This window comes from Urocitellus parryii, chromosome 8 (genome assembly GCF_045843805.1).
Source record: "Urocitellus parryii isolate mUroPar1 chromosome 8, mUroPar1.hap1, whole genome shotgun sequence".
In the NCBI taxonomy this organism is placed as follows: Eukaryota; Metazoa; Chordata; class Mammalia; order Rodentia; family Sciuridae; genus Urocitellus; species Urocitellus parryii.
The window spans coordinates 16,222,389-16,245,292 of record NC_135538.1 but is presented as its reverse complement, the minus strand read 5'-3'; the positions used below and the strand labels follow the sequence as shown (position 1 = coordinate 16,245,292).

At 42.3% G+C, this 22,904-nt stretch overlaps 1 protein-coding gene, 1 long non-coding RNA gene and 1 pseudogene across 2 annotated transcripts in view; 1 reads left to right on the top strand and 2 right to left on the bottom strand.

The window, feature by feature from the left end:
• LOC144256690 (uncharacterized) overlaps positions 1-22,904 on the top strand; it is a 145,268-nt gene that overhangs the window by 17,167 nt on the left and 105,197 nt on the right. The gene's annotated exons all lie outside the window — the stretch shown is intronic.
• LOC144256723 (small ubiquitin-related modifier 2-like) lies at positions 2,586-2,865 on the bottom strand (annotated as a pseudogene).
• Positions 16,142-20,190, bottom strand: LOC144256627 (UL16-binding protein 1-like). The gene is made up of 4 exons (XM_077801983.1): positions 20,142-20,190; positions 17,399-17,662; positions 16,906-17,178; positions 16,142-16,377 (listed from the first exon to the last, which is right to left on the bottom strand). The coding sequence occupies exons 1-4, from the start codon at positions 20,188-20,190 to the stop codon at positions 16,142-16,144; spliced, it is 822 nt and encodes a 273-aa protein (XP_077658109.1).

Here is a 22,904-nt window from a genome sequence, read left to right as displayed (position 1 = left end):
GGTGAAAGTGGTAGGACGTTTATCTTCCATGAAAAATCAGTAGAAAAAAATGTTGATTGATTCAATCTTCAGCTTCCTGGATGTGCACATCTTGGGAGAGCAATTTTGTAGTTTTGTTGTGCTTAATGGATCACAAGAATAAAACAAAAACACATAACAAAAGTAAACATCTTTACTTTTCCTGTGGCTTCTTATGCAATGGGAAGTGAGTCCAGCATTCTAATGTTTCATGAATGAGAAAATGCCATGTTTCCAGCCTGCCAAGATTCTAGGCTTTCGCAGACCTTAGTGGAGAGATCCCCTGGAAATGAATTAAGCTTGTGGCAGTATATACACAGTGCCTGCAGTCAATATTAGTTGCTGTTATATTACATACTTGTTCTTCAATTGAACAAGTTTTAATTCTCAAAGATAAGCAACTTCACAGAAGAGACATTCATGCACATCAAATTCTGTATGGCTCTTAAATTATCTCTCAATATTTGTTTATATGATAAGGGTTTATATTCTGTTATATACTCTTTTTTCCCAGTTAGCATATTCTAAGGGAACAAATAAATGTCATTTTATAATACAATGAACTGCCTGAGGGTTAAAAATAATGGAAATCTAGGCAAATAAAGCCTCCCAGATAACAGAAGTTTCCATTAACTGCTGCTCTCCATCTTGATCTCAGCACTGCAGGTTTAGAAAATTAGAACTTCTGGGCTTGGGGGTGGGGAGCTCAAAAACAGAGTGCCACACTGCCTGCTTATCCTTGGGTTTGATTCTCAGCCTGGCTGCAGGGTGTGGGTGGAGGGAACAAAATAAAATTAGAAATTCTTATTAGGTGTAACTGTAGCTGACATGAGCAGTAAGAGAAATGGACATCCCAACTTGGACGTACGAAAATTCCAAAAATGGAGCAGATACCTATATAGTACATCAGGTAGTTCCATAGAAGGAAGGACTTTAGCCCAACTGTAACAATTTAGTTGGTTGCCAATAGCTATCGAAGGATATGCTTTCCCAGAGCAGTGGACATAGACTTGCTTAGTGATTAGTAAATGATGGGACAGGATGGGGGTGGCAGCATGGAAGAAGGCGGCTGGTGCTGCCCTGGGCACCTCGCGGGGCCTGAACTTGCCAGCGCATAGTTCCAGCGTTTTGATGTCAACGTTCAGACTTTTCATTTACCCAGCTGAGGCTGCTTTCCCTTGGCTTCTCCTCCACCCAAGTTTCTAGCCTCCACCCATTTCTTTTTCATAAAAATTGATTTTATCTAAAACAGGTTTTGCAAGTCTTTTTTCCCAGTCGAGTTTTGATGTTTTTTTCTCTTCTTCTTAAATGTGTGTTCAAAAAAAGCATGGCAGTTTTGTGTCTAGTGGTAATGTCCTGCCAGGCAACTGTTGCAGTTCTCCGTGGGGAGGTGGGTGAGAAGCAGGCTCGCTCAAGGAGCCCGGAACCTGGACCAGGAGCTGAGGAGAGAAGTGCACTTAGCCAGGTCCTGCGCCCTCCATGCTGTTTGGTATAGCAGTCAGCGACTCCTTCAAGATTCCGGGCTGGCACAGTGTGTGTGTGTGTGTGTGTGTGTGTCTGCAACAAGAGGTTTATTTAAACAAGATGCTTGACTTGAAGGGAAAACTAGAAATTTTTTAGGGGGGAAGGGATGTGGGTACCAGGGAGTGAACTCAGGGGCGCTCCACCACTGAGTCACAGCCCCAGCCCTGTTTTGTATTGTATTTAGAGACAGGGTTGCTTAGCATCTCTCCATCTCGCCATTGCTGAAGCTGGCTTTGAACTAGCTATCCTCCTGTCTCATCCTCCATTGCCGCTGGGATTACATACAGGCTTGTGCCACTGCCTGGATAGTAATTTTTTTTTTTTTTAAAAGAGAGAGTGAGAGAGAGGAGAGAGAGAGAGAGAAATTTTTTTTAATATTTATTTTTTAGTTCTCGGCGGACACAACATCTTTGTTGGTATGTGGTGCTGAGGATCGAACCCGGGCCGCACGCATGCCAGGCGAGCGCGCTACCGCTTGAGCCACATCCCCAGCCCAGTAATTTTTTTTTAAAGAGTAATTTACCCCTTCTTAAAGACAGATTGCCTTACATGTAAAAACAATGTCCATAAAATGTAAGAATTGTCTTTGGTTTTATAATGATAAATGAAAAACATTAAAATTCTCCAATTGAACAAGGTATGAACATGTTTTTATGTTTTCTGGGGCTTTTGTTTATTTGTTTTTTGTTAAAACAGTGAGAGCAAAATAACTTATTGGAGTATAAAGATAAGAGTTGAATGAGCACGTCATTAACAGAGAAAGAGGATATTTTCACAGAACCAGTATTTCCCCATCCATCTCCATTGGATGTCAATCAAAACATTTCATTGGCCATTTAGTTTCTTAAAAATGCAATTTGCTTGTGCACATACACCAGTTACATTATGTTCAATAAAGGAATGGAGAAGCAGAAAATGAAAGAATTGAGACGACTATACTGTAGAAGTCAGGATGAGCTGGAACTAAATTGCAGTTTTGCAATTGAGAATGTGTTCTTGGTCTGTAAGAACAGAGCTCTGGAGTAAAGTAGCAGGTTCCCTTTTTAGTAGACACCTCCTGTCTGCTGCTGGAACACATCAATTGCATCTTCATCCTCCCTTTCCAATTGTGCAGGCGTGTGTGTTACTTTAATTGGCTGCCCATCAAATCGGAATTGATCTGCCTCATTGACACACCCTGCCATTCAAAATAGGCTTTCATTAGGTTATTAAGAGTCTCTTAGTCTTAAACCGCACCACAAAACCATCCTGCCCTGCCACCTTCAAGTTAGTATGATGGTTGTTCTCAGTCTTGACTCCTTCCTTGGGCTTTTCAACCACCATGGTGACTGCCAGAGTCTCCTCAGCTGCCTCTTCACAAAATAGGTACCATGTCTGCACCTAAGGAGCACACAAGCACCTCCAGGAGCTACGGAAGGGAGCAGAAGTGGTGGACAAGGAGGAGGGCATCCGCATGAGCTCCCTCGCCCCACCCTGCATGCCGGGACCATGTTCTTGTTCTAATCTGACCATACCTTTGGTTGATTGACACTGCAGAATCACCCAAGTTGATGATTAATACTTGTAGTTTTTCAGATATATTTCTTTTTCCTACAAACAGACAGGCAAACTTGGACTAGGTTATGGAAACACTGTCCTCACTAGGAAAAGGAGAGCTGTGTCGCTGTATTAATGCTTATCTTCAAAGCAAATATGAACCCATGTAACCTGCTCTCTCAGTCTATGTCTTTTATTTTCATGAAAAAAATCTACAGAAATTTGTATTTTTGAATTGATACACAAATACTATTCTCATAAAGGCAAAGTCCCCTGAAAAGGCTTAGAACAATAGGGCAATATAGAATACTTTTTATGGTGTTTACTTGTGGCCTGCTGATTTGTTTCTCGTGAGACTTGTCAGATTAATTTTTGTTTGTGGATATGTCAGCATATAGTGTCTATAAGGTTGAGTAAGAGAGAATAAATAATATTCCCTGAAGGAGGCAGCCTGCCCTGAGGCAGACAAGGGCCTGGAACATTGGCCAGAGGTCAAGGTCTCCAGAATTGAGGTGGCAGTCTCTGGGCTTCTCCTCTTGAGCCTTTTCCTCCCTTCTCCTGTGCTTGACCTCTGCTAGCAGGTTCCTTTTTCCTGCTCAGTCTCATCCCTTCAGGTCTTCTCTCCTTTACTGGATGCTGCTCTGCATTGGCACTGCATAGGCCTCACTCTCCTGATCTTTGGCTTTGGTGTCTTCTCCCGTGTCTTTATACCTGTGGGACCTGAGCTGGCCTCTCCAGTGGCCAGTGAGGGTGTTGGCTCCTGACCTGCATTTTCATGATATAGTTGTGACGGGCTGAGTGTGTGGGGGAGAATTATCATGATGCACACACTGACACTTCCTGTTAGGTCTCCTTGCCTCCCCTCTTGCAGACAAATGATTCTTTAAGAAGGGACATTCAGGTAGCGATGTTACCTGTGATTAAACCTGCTTCAGTAGGAACAGGACTTTTGATCTATATGCTGGTGCTGTCTTGTGGCTTTGTTTCTTAGCTCTGAGCCACAACCCTTGTTGGTCTGAAGACTCAACTGATGGTTTAGGACAGCACACATGCAAGAGACACATACACTGTACTGTGATTTCCACATTGCTCCAAGGGCAAGGATGTACAGCTTCATTAAAGAAAGGTGGAGAATATAAGGAACAGCTCTTGGGAAGAGTAACTTTATTACCTCATTGTAGCAGGCTGGATATCAGTTCAACATGCATCATAAAATGCAATTATTTATATTTACACTTGTCACTTTAAGGGCAAGTCCATTATCTTTCCATTCCCAATGCAAATGCCATCATGGTTTTCAATGTCATGTGTCTGTGGTGGACACCTTGATCAATATATCTGATCATACTATTCATTATCTTAGTTGTTTTCTTCACTTCCATTTCTTGCAGACATTATGATCTAATCTCTTGCAGCTGCCCCAAATTTAATAGAAATTATTTTTAAATATTTTTTTAATATTTATTTTTTAGTTTTCAGCAGACACAACATCTTTGTTTGTATGTGGTACTGAGCATTGAACCCGGGTGGCACACATGCCAGGTGAGGGCGCTACTGCTTGAGCCATATCCCCAGCCCCTTTAATAGAAATTCTAACCAATAGAAAATATAAATGAAATAAAGTGTTCAATTTATATCTTAAAATCTTCTTGTAGTTCCTTCTAGAATAGCACATTATACAGGTGATTTTCTTTTTAGCTCTGCATAGCAATCTATGGAATGACTGTTAGATTTATAAGCAACCAGGTGTTTATAAAGATGGTCTCCTGTTAGTTACTTTAACAAATGAGAAAGATGCAATAACCATACATGTATAAACCTCTACACAATTTCCTAGAATGAATTGCTGTGCAAATTGATACAATTTAAAAGTGTATCATTTGATCAAGGGCAACATTTTGTAAAAACTTGTAAATGTTAAGTGGAGCATTGGCAAGAGAAGTTGAAACTGTTACAATGTGGTGGCACCCCCCCCCCTTTCTCCACAGAGGGGTCTTGGCTGGGCTTCTTCAGAAATCTTCCCAGTGGCTGATTTTAGGACTGTCAGCAAAAGAGTCTCTGCAGGGGAGTTCAGTGTGGGTGGACTTCCCATTTTCCTGTCGCCCTGTTTTGCTTGGCCACTGGCTGTGCAGGGGGAGGGACAGGGTATCAGCACTCTAGGTGTTGGACACCCTCTTACTAGTTTTTCACAAGCATATCCAGTGTGGTGCTTTGTGGAAATGTGCAAACAAGGCCTCTGGCCTTGAGCTGGGCTTCACAGAGATCTCTACATTTTTCAGATAAGTTGCAATTGGGCTCCCTGGTGTCAGCTGGCAGGGGCAGGAAAGAAAGGGGAGAAGAAGCTCTCCCTTTCTTGGGTGTTGGTTGTCCTTGGTGGTTGGTTTGCCCAAGGCAGTGAAAGGGAAGGCTGTTTTTATGTGAACTTCTGAGCCCCTCCCCTTACATGCTGGGTGTAAAATTCTGAGGCGGCCTGGAGTCGGGGTTCAGGGGATTGATTGATTATAGCAAAAGCTGTGCCCTCTGAACCTGGCTGCAGCCAAATAAAACTGTTTCCTGTTGTCTTAGGTGCCTTGTCTCGTTTGTCCCTACAACTATAGTAGGAGTGCAAACTGGTACAACTTTTCTCAACAAGAATGTGACAGTATTCATTGTGAATGTAAAAGTAAGAGAATTTCCAGTGGACAATACATTCCCAGTACATGTGTTGAAATTGTGTTAAGACTCTTGGGAGGATAACAAATAATCCCATAAATTTTTTTAATCTTGAATGTGTGGCTAATACCAGAGGATGCAGGCTTGCATGGGGGAGATAATTTATGCAGTCTATAGGATATATTTTTAATTGTTTGAGTGTTGAATGTGAATATATGTTGGGAGCTGCCACATGGGAGCTGAGCGCCCCCTAGCTTTGAGAGATGGAAATGTGGAGACTGGCTTCCCTGACCAGGAGGCAGGTGGATCCCCATTTCCACTCAGCAGAGGAGCACAACTTTGGGAGTGGGCTGCCCCTTGTAACATTACCCCTCTGCCTTATATGAGTGGAATGTTCTTTTGAACAGCCTCACCCCATAAAACCCAGGTTTGAGGTGTGCTCCTTCTCTTTCTTGCCTGCCTTGCCCCCCTAGTGAGAGCTGAATCAGAGGACCCATCACAGAACCCAAAGAAAAAGGTATTTTCTTTGTCTTTGTGTGATTATTTCATGCCAGGCTAATACATCTGGAGTGATTCTGACTGGTTTAGTCATGTGTTGTGGAAAAATATATATATATAAATTTGGGGGTACTGGTGGGTGGATGGTAGCAGAGATTGAACTCAGGGGTGCTTAACAACTGAGCCACATACCCAGCCCTTTTTATATTTTATGTAGCAAGAGGGTCTCACTAAGTTGCTTACTTAGGGCCTCACTAAATTGCTGAAGCTGGCTTTGAATTTGCAATCCTCCTGCATCAGCCTCCAGGCCTGCTTGGATTCCAGGCATGCACCACCACACCTGGCTCTCTTTTATTTCTAATTGAGGCTTTAATTTTTAAAAAGTGGACAGATACTATTGGGTGCATTTGTCATGGACACTATAATGCTTGAAATATGTATATTTATTCCAATCTTCTTAGTTAACTTTATCCTGTGAGGTTTTCCAACAGGTATCCTGTTCATAAAGTCCCATCAGACTATCTGGATTGGTCTCTCTGCTACAGCTGGTGGACCATTAGTTCCATGCCCAGGATTGCCACAGCTGCCCTGCACAGGTCAGAATTTTACAGTGTTCCCTGAGCCACAGCATAGGGCAACCACCAAGATCTGCACATCTTTTGCTGTGAGCTCCTCTTTCTTTCTTTATAGTTTCTCCAGTTGATCCTTCTGGAAGTGCTCTCTGTTTTTTTTTTTGTGTGTGTGTGTGTGGGGGGGGCAAGACAGAGGTCTGCCTCTTGTGAAGGGCTCCAGAATGGTGGTGAAGCTGAATGTCCACCTTCACCTCACATTTTCCACTGTAGAAACCCTGTGTGTAGGGGGATGGGCTGTGTGTGGTTTCGTGTCAATTGGGGGAAAGGACAGCATAGGAAAAACAAACCATTTCTCTCACTGTTTCAATCCTGCTTTTTTTCTTATGTTTTTAAGTTTTTGTAGTCCTAAGTTTATTTTATTTATTTGTTCTAATCAGTTATAGATGTCAGCAGAATGCTCTTTGATTCATTGTAAACAAATGGATCACAATTTTGTTTTCTTTGATTGAACACAAAGTAGGGTCACACCATTTGTGCATCCTACATGTACCTAGGGTAGTGATGTCTGTCTCATTCCAGCATCTCTCCTATTCCCTTGCCCCTGCCCTCCCCTCCCATGTTCCTCCACTCATCATATGCCCCAGCCCCCCATTTTGGATTCTTACCCACTTATCATAGAAAACATTTGGCCTTTCGTTTTTGGGGGGATTGGCTTACTTTGCTTAGTATGATATTCTCTAATACAATCCATTTACTCCCAATGCCATAATTTTATTCTCTTTTATTGATGAGCAATATTCCATTGTGTATATATACCATGGTTTCTTTATCCATTCATCTATTGAAAGGCCTCTGGATTGGTTCCACAGTTTGGCTATTGTGAATTGTGCTGCTATAAACATTGATATGGCTGTGTCACTGTAGTGTGTTGTTTTAAAGTCCTTTGGGTATAGACCAAGGGTGGGATAGCTGGGTCAAATGGTGGTTCCATTCCAAGTTTTTAAAGGAATCTACATAGTATTTTCCAGATTGGTTGCAAATCTGGAGTCCACTAGCAATGTATGAGTGTGCCTTTCCCCCACAACCTCACCAACGTTTATTGTTGTTTGTATTCTTGATAACTGCTATTGTGGCTGGAGTGAGATGAGACTGTACTTTTGATTTAAATTTCTCTAATTACTAGTAATGTTAAGTATTTTTCATATATTTGTTAATCAATTGTATATCTTCTTCTGAGAAGTGTCCGTTCAGTCTCCTAACCCATTTATTGATTGGGTTCTTTTTTTTTTTTTTGGTTTTAAGTTTATTGAGTTCTTTATATATCCTGGAGATTAGTGCTCTATCTGATGTGTGTGTGGTAAAAATTTGCTCCCATAAGGTAGGCTTTCTCTTTACTTCATTGATTGTTTCTTTTGCTGAGAAGGAGCTTTTAAGTGAATCCATCCCATTAATTAATTCTTAGTTTTGTTTCTTGTGCTTAGGAGTCTTGTTAAGGAAGTCGGGGCCTAATCTGACATGATGAAGATTTGGACCTACCTTTTCTTCTCTTAGGCACAGGGTCTCTGATCTAATTCCTAGGTTCTTAATCACTTTGAGTTGAATTTTGTGCATAGAGGGAGCTAAGGGCTCAATTTCATTTTGCTGCATATCAGTATCCAGTTTCCCCAGCACCATTTGGTGAAGAGGCCATCTTTTCTTCAATGTGTGTTTTGGGCACCTTTGTCAATTGTATTTATGTGGGTTAGTCTCTGTGTCCTCTATTCTGTACCATTGGTCTATATGTCTGTTTTGGTGTCCATACCATGCTGTTTTTGTTACTGTGGCTTGTAGTATAGTTTAAGATCTGGTATTGTGATGCCTCATGCTTCACTCTTCTTCCTAAGAATTGCTTTGGTTATTCTGGGTCTCTTATTTTTCCAAATTTATTTCATGATTGCTTTTTCTAAATCTGTGAGGTATGGTATGGGATTATTATTATTTTTTAGTTGTATATGGAAACAATACCTTACAATATGTTACTTATTTATTTTAATGTGGTGCTGATGATTGAACACAGTGCCTCATGCATGCTAGACTTGTGCTCTACCACTGAGCCTCAACCCCAGCCCAAGACACTGGGATTTTAATTGGTAGTATCACATTGAATCTGTATAGTGCTTTTGGTAATATGGCCATTAATTTTGTCTATCTAAGAGCATGGGAGATCTTTCCATCTTCTAAGGCCTTCTTATATTTCTTTCTTTAGTGTTATGTAGTTTTCCCTGTAGAAATCTTTCATCTCTTTTGTTAAATTGATTCCCAAGGGAGGGGAGCTATTATTAATGGGGTGGATATTTGCAGGGTGAATTTGTATGGGAGAGGCTGGATGAAGCTGAAGCGCTCCTACTTGGCTACCTTCCTGATGTCACCCACACTAATTATCTTTAAGTTGTTAATGTACATGTAAGTTAATTTTGTTATTTATATATTGTTACTTTTCAAATGGTGTGTGATCAGTATAAATTAATTTTACAGTCAGAAATCACAATAATTGGTTATAAACCATCCATTTAGTGTCTGATCCTTTCCATTTTTTTCTAATCATCTATTGCTTCTGACTGGGTCACTTTGCATTGCCATTCACGTTTGACAGCTTCAAGCACTGAATGCTTTTACTTTGGATAAGAATAATGGTTTTCAGCCAAGAGGAGTGAATCTTGGTATTAGAGGAAGAGAATAGACCTGGTAAGAGGAAAATGGGAGTGCTGGGTCAGGGGGGAGAGCCAGGATGATGAGAGTCCTCCCTGTTCTTAGTGAGTCCCCATTTTCTGTGCAAATAAGTTCCATTCCTGGGCTATGATGAACATGTACACAATAAGACAGACCACTGTTGAAATTGTGTTATGTGTGTGGGTAATGGAAATGTGTTCACCAAATGGAAATGGACACTGGCCAGACCAAATTCTATGAAGTTTCTTAGTCTGATCATGACTGTCATTTTGGCCAGATAGTTCTTCGCTATGGTCAGTTGCCCTGTGCTATGTAGATTGGTTGGAGCTGCAAACCTGGTTCACTGGATGAATAACATCCTCCACCAGTTGTAATAGACAAATTTGCCTTCAGACAGTGCCAAATGTTCCACTGATGGACAACATCATCTGTAATTGAAAAGTACTGGTTTAGAGAAGACCAACTGAGTCTTCTTGATATGAGACCCAGAAATTTTTTTTTTAAAAACAAAGAATCTTGAATCAGTTTTTCAAGACCAATTGTGAGAATTCCAAGGGAAAAGAAGAGTGCTCCTCAGGCTCCTGAATCAGCATCCTGGATTAGGTGTACAGGGGCAATAAATTTATCTGTTCAGGTGATCTCATGTGTGGTGTACTAGTCTTATGAGAAATATTGGGTAATATCTAATTACATGGTTTTACTTTTAAAAATTATTTTATTTTAATGTGATTCTAAATATCAAACACAGGGCTTTGCACATGCTAGGCAAGCTCTTTGCCACCAAGCTACAGCCCCAGTCCATGATTTTATTTTTTTTGAATATGATTTTTTAGTTGTATATGGACATAATACCTTTATTTTATTTATTTTTATGTGGTGCTAAGTACCAAACCAATTGCCTTCAACATGCTAGGCAAGTGCTCTACCACTGAGCTACAACCCCATGGTTTTACTTTTTATTAATTTTTTTTGATACTGGGAACTGAACCCATGGGCACTTTACCACTGAGCTACACTGCTAGTCCTATAAAAATATGTATTTATTTTTTAGACAGGGTCATGCTAACTTCCTTAGGGCCTCACTAAGTTGCTGAGGCTGGTCTTGAACTTGTGATCCTCCTACCTCACCCTCCCAAATCACTGAGCTTACTGGTGTGCACAACTATGCTTGCCTTACTGACAGTTTCAGGGAAGACTGAGAAGTATCATTGGGAAGGGGTATCTCTGTGGTGAATTACTCACCGGCTGTGCCAAAATAACACAGAATAATGGTTTGGAGAGCAGTGGTGTTAGCCTAGGTCCAATCAGGAGACTCAAACCACAGAGGAATGGCAATGTTTAATATGAGGAAGTAGAGGCAATCAATGTTTAAGAAGAGGAATTATTAACACTAACAGTGTTAATCTGTTGGGGGGGGGAAGCTCTAAAGATTCATAGGTGGCGTGTCTGGGGAGCAGCCCTTATCTCTAATGCTGAGGCAGCGCTTAAGGAAGGAATAAGTCTAGAAAAGTTCCTGCCTCCTCCAGGGATTGAGATCCATTCCTCCTTGGAGAGAATATGCCTTGTCCTTCTGGAAGATCACTAAGGTGCCACATCTGCTGAACTCACCGGGGGCAACTCTCTTCAGCACCCAGAAAAACCCCACCCCAGGAGATAGATCAGGGAGAATCTGGAACAAAGGCTAAAAGCAGAAGGAGGAAATGTCAGGGGCTTTCTTAGAAAGGCACCTGTACTGCTGGTTTTCCTCAGCCTGTGGGGCAATGTCAGATGGCAGAGAGCCAAGGTTTGTTGTGGGGTGGATTATTCATGCTGAGAGTATAACAAGGGTTAAGGGTCATTGTGGGGAGCCAATCCAAATGCAGGCATATTTCAGAACTAGTGAAGCTGGGGAGCCCGGCACTCTCTAGCATCTACAATTAATGCTTCCCCCAGGCAAAATGCCCCCAGTCTGAATGTTCACAGGATTGCCTGGCCATGAACAGCCCAGGCAGATCCACTCACTGTCTGACAGATAAGGATGTAAGATTCCCCAGGCTCAGCTATGTTGCAGTCCCAGGATTTCAATGCCATTCCACCTTGCAGAGAGACCATGAGACATGTGCACAAATGAGTGACCTTGCAAAGAAGTGGCAAAATGGTGGCCACCAGCACTCCCAGCAGGAGAACCATAGGGCAGCCAAAACCTAGGCACCCTGACACTGGATCTCAGGCCCTGTGTTGTGTTCTCAGGCAGAAGTGGCTGCACTGTGAGATGGTGGTAGCAGCAAGCCTGCAAGCACCCTGGCCCACAAGGCTCTGGCCACTGTCCCAAGATGGAAATGGCTGTGTGCAACCAACCCTGCAGGCAACTTCACAATGGACCTCTGGGCGACAGTGGCGGCAGTGGCACCCTGAGAGTCCCCACTGCTTCTTACCACTGTCACCACTACTGTGCAACACAATTTCCAAGGGAAACTCTGGAATCCTTGAAGGGCTCTGCCATTACTCTAATCCTGAGACCAGACCTCAGAGAGGGAACTGCAGTCCCTGAATTGGGACACCAAAAGGCAATGGGAGTCATTTGATGGCACTCAAGGTGCAGAGCAAAGGGGCTACTGTAATGGGCAGGAGAGTCAAAACAGCAAACAGAATTGTCTGACTCCTGCAGCCCGAGGATGTGAGTTCATGGTGTTCCTGAAAGTGAAAGATATGAGAGGTTTGCTAAATCCTCAGTGAATCTGAGTAAACAGAAGAGTTTAAGACCAAGGGGGAAGGTCTAACTGGAATAATAAAAACAGCTATATTACCTCAATCAATTCCAAGACCTAAGCCAGATTAGAAACCCAGAGTGATCTGAATGAAGAGGAGGTGTGTTGCAATGAGTAAAAACTTGGAACACAAGTGCAAAATTATATCTTAGTCCCAATATCCTCTACAGAGATGTAAGGCTTACTATCTTGGTAAGCACATCCTAGGAAAAATGAAATAACCAGAACGCTTTCTGGCTACATACCACACTGCAATAAACAACTATATATCTAAATGCTATATGAACACATTTGGAAGCCCAGAAATAATGCTGGGATTGTTGTGAAGTTGCATGAGCACACTGTTAACCATACAGGTTATTTTTTTAAATCTTTTTTTAAACCTTTGTTTTATTTATTTCTATGTGGTGTTGAGGATCGAACCCAGGGCCTCGCATGTGCTAGGCGAGCACTCTACCGTTGAGCCACAACCCCAACCCTACCATATAGAATATTATCCAGTTACATATCAAAGGATTGATTCAATTTGTGCTCTGACCAACAAGTATGATAGCTATGTTGATCCTTTTCCTATTCCCCACTTGGTACAGTTATATTCAAGAAGTTGTCAATTTGATGGTTGTAATAATTGCCCGTTGTGCTTTTAATCTCGCTCCTGATTGTGTCATATTGTAGAATCTTGGTGCAGGATTATATGCTGTGAATTGCTCAATATGTAACTTTTGGTACATATTCTTCATATATTTTGGATATTAATCCTATCCTTGAATAAGTAACAACTTTTTCAAAGTAGAGAGTGTTCTGCTGTTTGAATGTAAAGATTTGATTTATTTCTACTGGGGGAAGGAAGAGAATAAATTTTAAAAATAATTAAATAATTAAATAATTTTCTCTCCACTATGTACACCCATTCCCACATGCATACAACTTACTTCTAATTGAAGGTGAGGTCAGGTTGAGGAATAACAGTAACAACAACAAAATCACTATCAAGTGTGCTGGGGTAAAACCAGGAAAAATTTCATCCCTTAAGCACATTTGTTTTGAGCCAGCAAAATGTTTGAAATTGCCATCTAGACTACCCATTAGTTTAGGAATGATCTTTAAATTCTACTTACATAAACTAATGTAGCAGAGTCACTGGTTTTATTTACTCTACAATATGAAGGAAGCACAAAATGTCACTCATTCTCTAGGAAGTTTTATTGGTCAGGGTTCTCCAAGGAAACAGAACCGAGAGACTTACTGTAGAAATTGGTCTATGGATTATGGAACCAAGAAATTCCAGTGTTTGTGTGCAGGCTGGGGAATCAGGAATGTAAGGGGTATAATTCAGATTGAACCAAAGACATGGGACTGAGGGCTGATGGTGTAAGTCCTGATCTGAGTCATGAAGTCTGAGAATCAGTGATGGCTTGTCATATCCCAGAACCAGGGAAGATGGACACCTCAGATCACGCAGAGGAATCTCACAAAGAATCTTGCTTTGGGTTTTGCTGGGGGCCCTGAAAGGATTGGATGATCCCTGCTCACACTAGGGAAGGAGATTTGTTTTCTCAGGCTACTGCTTTCAGAGCAAATCTTTGCCAAATACACCTTCAGAGAAACACCCAGAAATAATGTTTTTTGTTTTTGTTTTTTACCAGCTATCTGGGTATCCCTGAGGCAGTGGGTTGTCACATAAAATTAACCACCACATTGATTGATTGCATAAAAAAACTCCAAACCAATAAGATTTTTTTTAAAAAACAGAGATGTTTATTTAAATATAACAAAACAGACAGAGTCCCTGAAGTTAATAGTGAAGTCTGCCATGGTATTTTAGAGACATATTGCACCATCTCAAGGCAGTGTTATTCAGCTTTTCATCATTGTGACAAAACATCTGACAAAACAGGAAATATTAGTTTTTGGCTCACTGTTTCAGAAGTTTTAGTCCAAGTTTGGCTGACTGCATTGCTTTTTGGCCTGAGATAAGGCAGAATATCCTGGCAGTAGGAGCCGTGGCAGAAGATATCGCTCACATTGTGGTAGCAATGATAAGTAATTTATTCTTTTTTAAAAGAGAGTGAGAGAGGGAGGAAGGGGCCTGGGACATAAAGAGCCCTTCAAAGAGTGACCCAACTCCTCACCTCCTAAAGTTTTCTTCGCCTCTCAATAGCACCAGAGTCAACACATACATCACATAGATCTTTGGGGGACATTCCAGATCCAGTCTATACAAAGGTCAACTCAAGGTGCAGAGAAGTATTTGATTACACAGAACCAGGATGGAAACTCCTTGTTGAGATTTCCTGTTCCAGCAGCCAGAGCTAAGTGTACAATTCCATAGGTTAGCAAAGGACTTGGCCTAACGTGTTAACAAAGAGTGCAGAATTGGACTATCACAAAACAGAATAAGGGGCTCAAAGTTGAAGCTGAAGTCACAGAATCTTCATGGGGGTCATCAGATCCTGGGGTAGCAGGGGCCAGTGGGTGGCAAAGGAAAGGTATGTGTGGCTGCTATAATGGATGGGAAAGTGAAAGCAGCAATCAGAACAGTCCGACTCTTGCAGAAGTTGATTATGGCTCGTGGTGTGCCTGGAAGGGACATTCACAACTTTCTTCTCAATCTCACTAGATCTGAATAAGCAGAGGAGCTCTAGGCTACATGAGAAAGTCTGACATGCTGGAGGCCTGTGGGTTTATACTTCAATCTTCATCTGCTCTATGGAGGAAGAGCAGGTAGTAGACTGGCAGAAGACCAGTAAGGACAGTTATTTAACTGAATCACATTTTCAGAAGCTTCTCGGGAGCATCTTCAACCTTTAGACAAGAAACATGTTACTTTAACTCTCTGAAGAAATCCTACCTCAGTTCTCCTGGGTGCTTACCTTGGGTCATGTGTTCTCCTCCACCCACAACCCAAGGGTCCTGCAGCCTCTATCACCCTCCTCCCTTCTTTCTCACAGGCTAGAATCAGCCCCAGCCCTGCAGTAGGCCTTGGTGTCTCAGGACTGAAGCTTTAATGACTAGATCTGCTCCCTGACTGGGAGCCTGCTCCTCCTCCAGATAGGAGGGGCCATAGGACCTGGGGGTGGGGAGAGTTCTGTCAAAAGAGAGGGTGGGGAACCTGGTTCCCAGGTTTTGGGTAGGGTTACAGATACACATCTTTCTTCCCCCTTCCCCCTCAACCTCTCCTTACCTGGAAGCAGCAGAGCTCTAAAAGTGACTGGCCCTGCCTACTCCCTCCATTCTGGTTAAGTCAGCTGGAGCACCAGACTCCAGCAGCTGCTCAGCCCCACCAGTCTCTGCAGAGGCTCTGCTCAAGGCAGAGGCTGCTGAGCTGGCTCAGGATCTGGAGTCTGCAGGAGGCTGGGTTCCAGGGCCACAGCCCAAGGGTCAATCCTGGAGTTGTAGGAGTCCCCAGAGCTGGCATCCTCTGCCTTCATCCTGGACAGACTCTATTCCCAGTTTTCCCTTCAACTGCTAGAAATGAGCCTCCTGTGGGAAGGCAGCCCTAAACTCCAGCTTCGGAAAGGCCTTCTCTGCTCCCTATCCTGGCATTAGCCGTATGACCTCTCTTTTTGACTGTGGGTATGGAGTTCCTTCCTCTGTACACAATGAATGGAGCTACCATGCTGCCATCACCCAGGATGGGATATTTGCCTTCCTGTGTTTCTGTTATCTCTTTGCCACGCACCACTCGGCCCCTTTATTTGTAGAAATCTGGTCTGAATCAGACCTGCATAAGCTAAAACCCTTTAGAATCCACAGGCTGCCTTGGTATGGCCCCTCCTCTTTCCCATGAGCCCTGACAGGGAGGATTTCTCAGAACTCAGGGCTGAGCATGGCCAAGCTATTGCTACCAGTGAGAGGAGGGAGGCCTGATTCTTCTGTCTCATCTCAGAATGAGAAGGACCAGTCAGAGTGCAGACTGGGGCCTTGGGAGTTCACTTTCCTGTCCTCATTGCTCACACAGCTGCCCCATGTCTCTCTGTCCATTCTGCCCATAGCACCTGTCAGGAAGATCTGGAGGCCTAGGTGGATGAAGCAGGTGAGGATCAAGAGCAGGACCGAGGGAATAAGGGTGCTGGCTGCGGACTCCTGGGAGACTCTGTCTGGGGTGGTGGTTGAAGGTCCTGAAGTGGAAACACAAGACAGTTAGCCCTTGTTCAGAGCAAAATCTGTGGAGATGCCTGCTCAGCTCCTGCTGCCCCACATCATTCAGGCAGGCACATAGTTCCTAGACCTCTGCTATGTGGCAGCTGCTGTGACAGGTCATGAAGATTAAGGGAGACAGGAGAAGGGTCCTGACCTTAAGAATCTCATATAGATAAAGGGAGAAGCCTCAGTGACAATAAAAATCATCCTTCCTGGTGGCAGAATATGAGGTGACCCATGAGGATGGTGGTGGAGAAGGGTCTCAGGAGCTGCCATGTGAAGTGATTCACAAGAATTTCCAAAAAGAGACGAGCAAATGCCAGACCAAAGCATGTGCATTGAGGAAGAGGCATTAGGAGGTGAGAAGGGAAAAGATGGGAAGACTATACCTTTGGCTGTTAACCCAGGTCTGAGTCAAGGTGGATGATGGGTCACACACACACACACACACGTAGCAGCAACTCATGTGAAAGCAGCTCCCACTTCCTCCCCCTCCTGCCACTTACCTGTTGGCTCCAGCTCTGCCTCCCATTCCTTCAAGTTCTGAAGCCAGGTTCTACAGTCACCCATTGAGGTTTTGTGTAAGAACTTGGTCATTTCCCTGTCATTTTCCCACTTTTCTTTCATCCAGTTGGACCCAGGATGAACCTCTGTCCAGCTTCTCTTGTCTGAGTCAAAGCGAAGCCACATTTGTCCATTGAATCCAAACTGCCAGGAGCCACTGGTGCATCCACTGGATTTAAGCCGACAACACATCCTGCCCTCCAGAGTGTGGAGACCTGCCCCCATCAGAGAGAGATCAGCCTCCTTGCTTAACAAATCCTTTGTCCCACCCAGTCCCACCTTCCCTGGTCTCCTTCTAATCTGGCTGTGTTCTCTCTCCAAACCAGCCCTGTCTGGGCTTTTTGGAACAACCAACACCCATTTTTTTTTTCATGGACACAATGATATCACTAAACCCAGTATCAGCTCTCATGTCCCTGGACCATCCTTGCTTACCTTTGGCCATGTCATTTTCTGCTTTAGTGTCAGCCAGTTTCTGTTTTAGCGTATCCCTCATATCTCTCAGTGTGGCTTTTTGCTCTTCCCAGGTGACTGTGGCACTCACTTTCCCTCCCAGGGCACTCAAGGATTTGACCTTGTCCAGACCACAGTCATAGGAGAGGAAATTCTTGTGGTCCACCTGGCCTTGGATCGTACACCATTGCTGTCCAGGTGCTGGCTTAGAATTGATGGTGAAGTCATAGCAAAGGGAGTGAGTCCCTGTGAGGGAAAAGGGCGAGTAAGGGTTGGGCTGGTGAGAAAGGACCCTTTAGACACCCCCTCCCCATCCCTCTGAAGGGCTGAGCTGGCAGAGCAAGAATGACCCTTCCCAAGCTGTGTGCTCCACCTGTTTATGGTGGGCATGTTTCCTTGTTTCAGGCAGATGGGGGCACTATTTGGCAAGCAACCTCATTCCCAGGACATGGCCCACTTCCCCTCTGACCATTGAACAATGCCTACACCCAGCAGCACAGGAACTTGCAAGGGCAGTGCCAGGCCTGCTGTGAGGGAAGGGCCTGCATGGCAGAGGATGTGGAGAAGCAGTGCCCTGGACTGCAGGGAGGGGCAGTGTGTATGCTGAGTCATGGTGGGCCCAGTGACCATGGGATCACAGCTGCATGAGGGAGAGTTTATAATTATGGTTCATAGCTTGTAGCTTGACTGTTCAAAGACAGCACTTGTGTGCCAGGGAATTACCTTCTTTTCGGATAGAAGGTGATATCCTACCATGAATGAAATGGAAAAATCCATAAGTTCAAAGAATGGTAGTAGAGGAGGGATCAAAACTATCTGCTTTAGAGGATCCGAAAGTGTTTATGCCAGGTTAGATGTAATAGGAAAGGCAGAAATATGCCTAGTCTGCTGTGCTTTGTAAGAAAGCCTGGCAGACTTTTGTTTATCAAGTGTATTAGAAAATATCAGGTACTAGGCTGGGGCTTGGGCTCAGTGGTAGAGTGCTTGCCTCATATGTGGGAGGTACAGGGTTCGATCCTTAGCACCACATGAAAATAAAGGTGTTGTGTCCAACTACAACTTGAAAAAATTAATAAAAAATATCAAGTACCCCAAAACAGAACCAAAATTAGAGAAAAGGGAGAAATAATATCAGAGCATAGCATAAATAAATAAATTAGTGGCTAAAAAACAGCAAAAAAGATGAATGAAATAAGGAGCTGGTCCTTCAAGAGATAAACAGAAGTGATAAACCCTTAGCTAGCCTAACTAGGTAAAGGAGAGAGAAGACTCAAATAAATTCACACAAGAAAAGGAAGACTTTGCAACTGATATCACAGAAACACAAAGGTTCATTACAGATTATTAGGAACAAAGATATCCATGTTTGTAATTATTTGTAAAAATTTGGCAACCTAAAAGAAGTGGGCAAATTCCTGAACACTTACACATACATACCTTACCAAGACTGAATCAAAAGAAATAAAAAAGCTGAGCAGACCAATAAGAAGTAACAAGATTGAATCAGGTGTAATAGCCTCCCATCAAGAAAATCCCCTGATCATAGAGCTGTACTGCTGAGCTCTACCAAGCATTTAAATAAGAACAGTTTCTAGTTCTCCTTAAGTTATTCCAAACAATAGAAGAGAAAGAAATTCTTCCAAATACATTTGATAAAGCCAGAATTATCATGATACCCAAACCGGACAAGAACACAGCCAATATTCTTGGTGAACAAAGATGAAAAAATCCTGAACAAAGTATTAGCACACTGAATTCAACTGCCTACTGAAAAGAGTATTCATCTCAGGGATGCAACCAGGGTTCAACACTAGCTTCAATAAATGTAATACCCCACATTAATAGAATGAAGATGAAGAAAAGGCATTTGATAAAATCCGTATCTCTTCATAATAAAAATGCCAAACCACCTAGGCAAAAAGGAATATATCTCATCAGAATAAAGGACATATGAAATAAGCCATCACCTAACATCATAACAAGTGGGTAAGCACTGAATGTTTTCTCTCTCCAATCTGAAACAAGAGAAGGATGCTCACTTTTACCACTTTTAATTATTGAACTTTTGGAAGTGCTAGGTAGAGCAATCAGGCAAGAGAAAGAATAGAGTATCTAAACTCAAAAAAAAAAAAAAGAAAAGAAAAGAAATTAAATACTCACTGTTTGCAGATGAGCTGATGAGCTGACCTTACATATAGAAAACTCTAAAGACTTCACCAAATACTATTAGTGGTGATAGATGAATTTAGCAAAGTTGCAGAATACAAAAAATAAAATTATTAGAGTTGTTGTATACCAATGGCAAATAATCTGAAATAGAAATCAAGCAAACAATACTATTTACAGTAACTGCAAAATATACAATAGCTTGGAATGAATTTAACCAAAGAGGCAAAATATCTCTACAGTGAAAGCTATAAAGTACTGAGGAAAGACATTAAAAACTACACACACACACACACATACCACACACACACACACACACACACACACACACACACAAATCATAGGAGAAGATCACCATGTTCATGTTTTGGAAGATCCAATATTGTTCAAATGTCTATTCCACCCAACAGGATCCACAGATTCAATGTAATCCCTATCAAAACATCCAGGGCATTCTTCACAGAAATAGAAAAGACAGTTCTATAATTTCCAGGGAACCACAAAATTGCTGAAGAGTCAAAGCTATCTTGCAGGAAAAGAACAAAGCAAGAGGAGTTACATGAACTGACTTCAAAATACACAACCAAGCTGGTGTAATCAAACAGCATGGTGCTGGGTTACAAACAGAAGCATGGACCAATGGAACAGAACAGAGAGCATAGAATTCGACCCACACACCTACAGCAGCCTATTATTGAAAAAGGTGATAAGAATGTGCAGTAGAAAAATGACAGTATTTTCTATATATGGTGTTGGAAAAACAGGGGAGGGAATCCACAAGAAAAAGAATAAAACTAGACCTCTGTAGCTCTTCACTTAGAAAAATCAACTTAAAGTGTATTAAATGGGCTGGGGGGTAAAGCTCAGGGGTAAAATGCTTGTTTACCATGCAGAAGACCATGGAATCAACCCCCAGTACTTGAAAAAACAAACAAATAAACTAAAAACCCGAAGACTTAAATGTAAGTTTTGAAGCTATGAAGCTACTACTAGAATATGTAGTGAAAATGTTTCAGGACATTGGAATGGGAAAGTCTCTAAAAGAATTTGGACAAGTCTCTAAAAGCACAGAACACAAAATCAAAAATAGACAAATAGAAGAGTCAAATTAAAAAATCCTCCGCACATCAAAGGCAACAATTTTGGGAGTGGAGAGAACCTACAGAATGTCAGAAAATATTTGCATATTGTACATCAGATAATAGGTTGATATCCAGAATGCATATGGAACTCAAAGAACTTAATACTTAGAAAACAAATAGGCTGATTAGAAAATGGAGAAAAATCTGAAAAGACATTTCTCAAAAGAGACAAGTAAAATGGCCAATAGGCATACAAAAAAGTACTCAGTATCACCAGTCACCACTGAAATGCAAATCACAACCACAAGAAGATATTATCTCACTCCAGTAAGAATGGTTGTTAATACAAAAGAAAATAAGTGCCTGCAAGAGAATCCTGCAAATTGTTAGCCGGATGTAGATTCATAGTGGGGGAGAGATAGGGGGGCTTCGGCAACCAGGGCAAGATGGCAAGTGAGGAGGTTGGGCAGGGTCAGAACAAAGGAGCATGGGGAGGGTCTTCTGATGAGGTCAACTTCCTGCTTGACCTAAGTGCTTGTGGACACAAACAGGAGACCCAGTCAGCACTAGACACTTCCGTACTAGTGCTCCCAAGCAAGAGATCCAATAGGAAAACTAAAACAGATGCATGGACAGAGGGGGCACCATTCAATAATAGTGAGGAGAGCATGAACAGGGGAGCAGATAAGGAAAGGAGGAATTCCACAGACCATCAAAAGAACAGGCCCAAACTCCCCCACCAGATTCCCGTGTCTGAGGTCCTTTTTCTCAGAGAAGTCTTCTCTATATCTTTATTCACATTTGCAATAAACCTACTTCTTACTTCCTATCTTGGTGTCTTGTTCTTAGATTCTTTGCTGAATGGAGTCAATGATACTAGTACCTCTAGGTGGTAATAATAGGGATACTAGGAAAAACAGTATTGAGGTCCTCAAAAATTGAAAAATTGAACTTGCATATGATCCAGGAATTCCTCTACTGGGTAATAGCCAAAGTATATAAAAACAGTCTGTCAAAGACATCTGCACGCCCATGTTCATTTTAGCACTGTTCACAAAGGCAAAGAAACAAACAATCTAGGTGTCCATCAAGTGATGAACAGATGAAGACAATGTGGTACCTACACACACTGGAATACTATTTATCCATAAAAAGAACAAAATCATGTTCTCTCCAACACAATTGATGGAAATGGAGATCATCATGTTAAGGGAAGTAAGCCAGGCACAGAAGACAAGTACCAAATGATCTCACTTGCATGTGGAATCCACAAAAGTTGATCTCAGAAGTTGAAATTAGATGGTGTGGACAGTAAGAGGGATGGAGGGATGAGAAAATGTTGATAGAAGGGAACTAACAGATAACAGTGAAATTTCTGTTGTGTTCTGGCACCGTAGAAAGACTATAGAAAACTGTAACATCCTGTTTATCTCAAGAAGCTGGAAGAAAGAATTTTGAGAGAGAGGATGGCAGAATAGAGGAAGGGCACAATTTCCCATAGTTCCTTAGCAGCAGACTTAAAACATGGGAAGAGTGCTCCTTAGAGAGATGGGTAGGTAACTAGGGGAACTGTAAAAGAAATTGCAGAGACATAGAAAGTCAGAAACTTTAAATATAATAAAAGAAATAATATGTTTAGAATTGTGCCAGTTTGGCTGGCAGCAGCAACTGTGGTTGCTGAGGGGAGGAGGGGGGGACAGCGGCAGATTAAAATATACCTGTCTGTGAGAACCTGTGGAACAGAGAGGGAGGCTGAACTCAGTGGACCCAGAGTTGGTAGGGAAGCAATTGATTGCAAAACAATGAAAATATCTCAGCCCACAGGCTGATAGTTCGGTGGGAACTGGGTTGCCAGCATAGGAGTCACTGCTAGGTGCTGTGCAGCAGTGAGCAGACTGGAGATCAGTAACTCAGAAAGGAAGGTGAAGCGAACCCAGAAGGTGCCCATCATGATCTCCAGAGTGTGCTTGGACCAGAGTGATTGAACTAGGCTCAAAGAAACCTGTGCCTGCAGCATATGGCCTCCAAATACCAAAGAGAGTGAGAGAGTGCCCATTGATGATATTTTAAATTTCAATTTCATTTCATAGTTTTATTGGTGTATTATACTTGTCATCACGGGTGACATTTGTTGTCACATTCGTACACGCACAATATAGCAACGGAATTTGACCAATATAATTCCCCAGTATTTCCTTTCTCTCCTCTCCTCCCTCCCCCTAGTCTCTTTCCTCTACTGA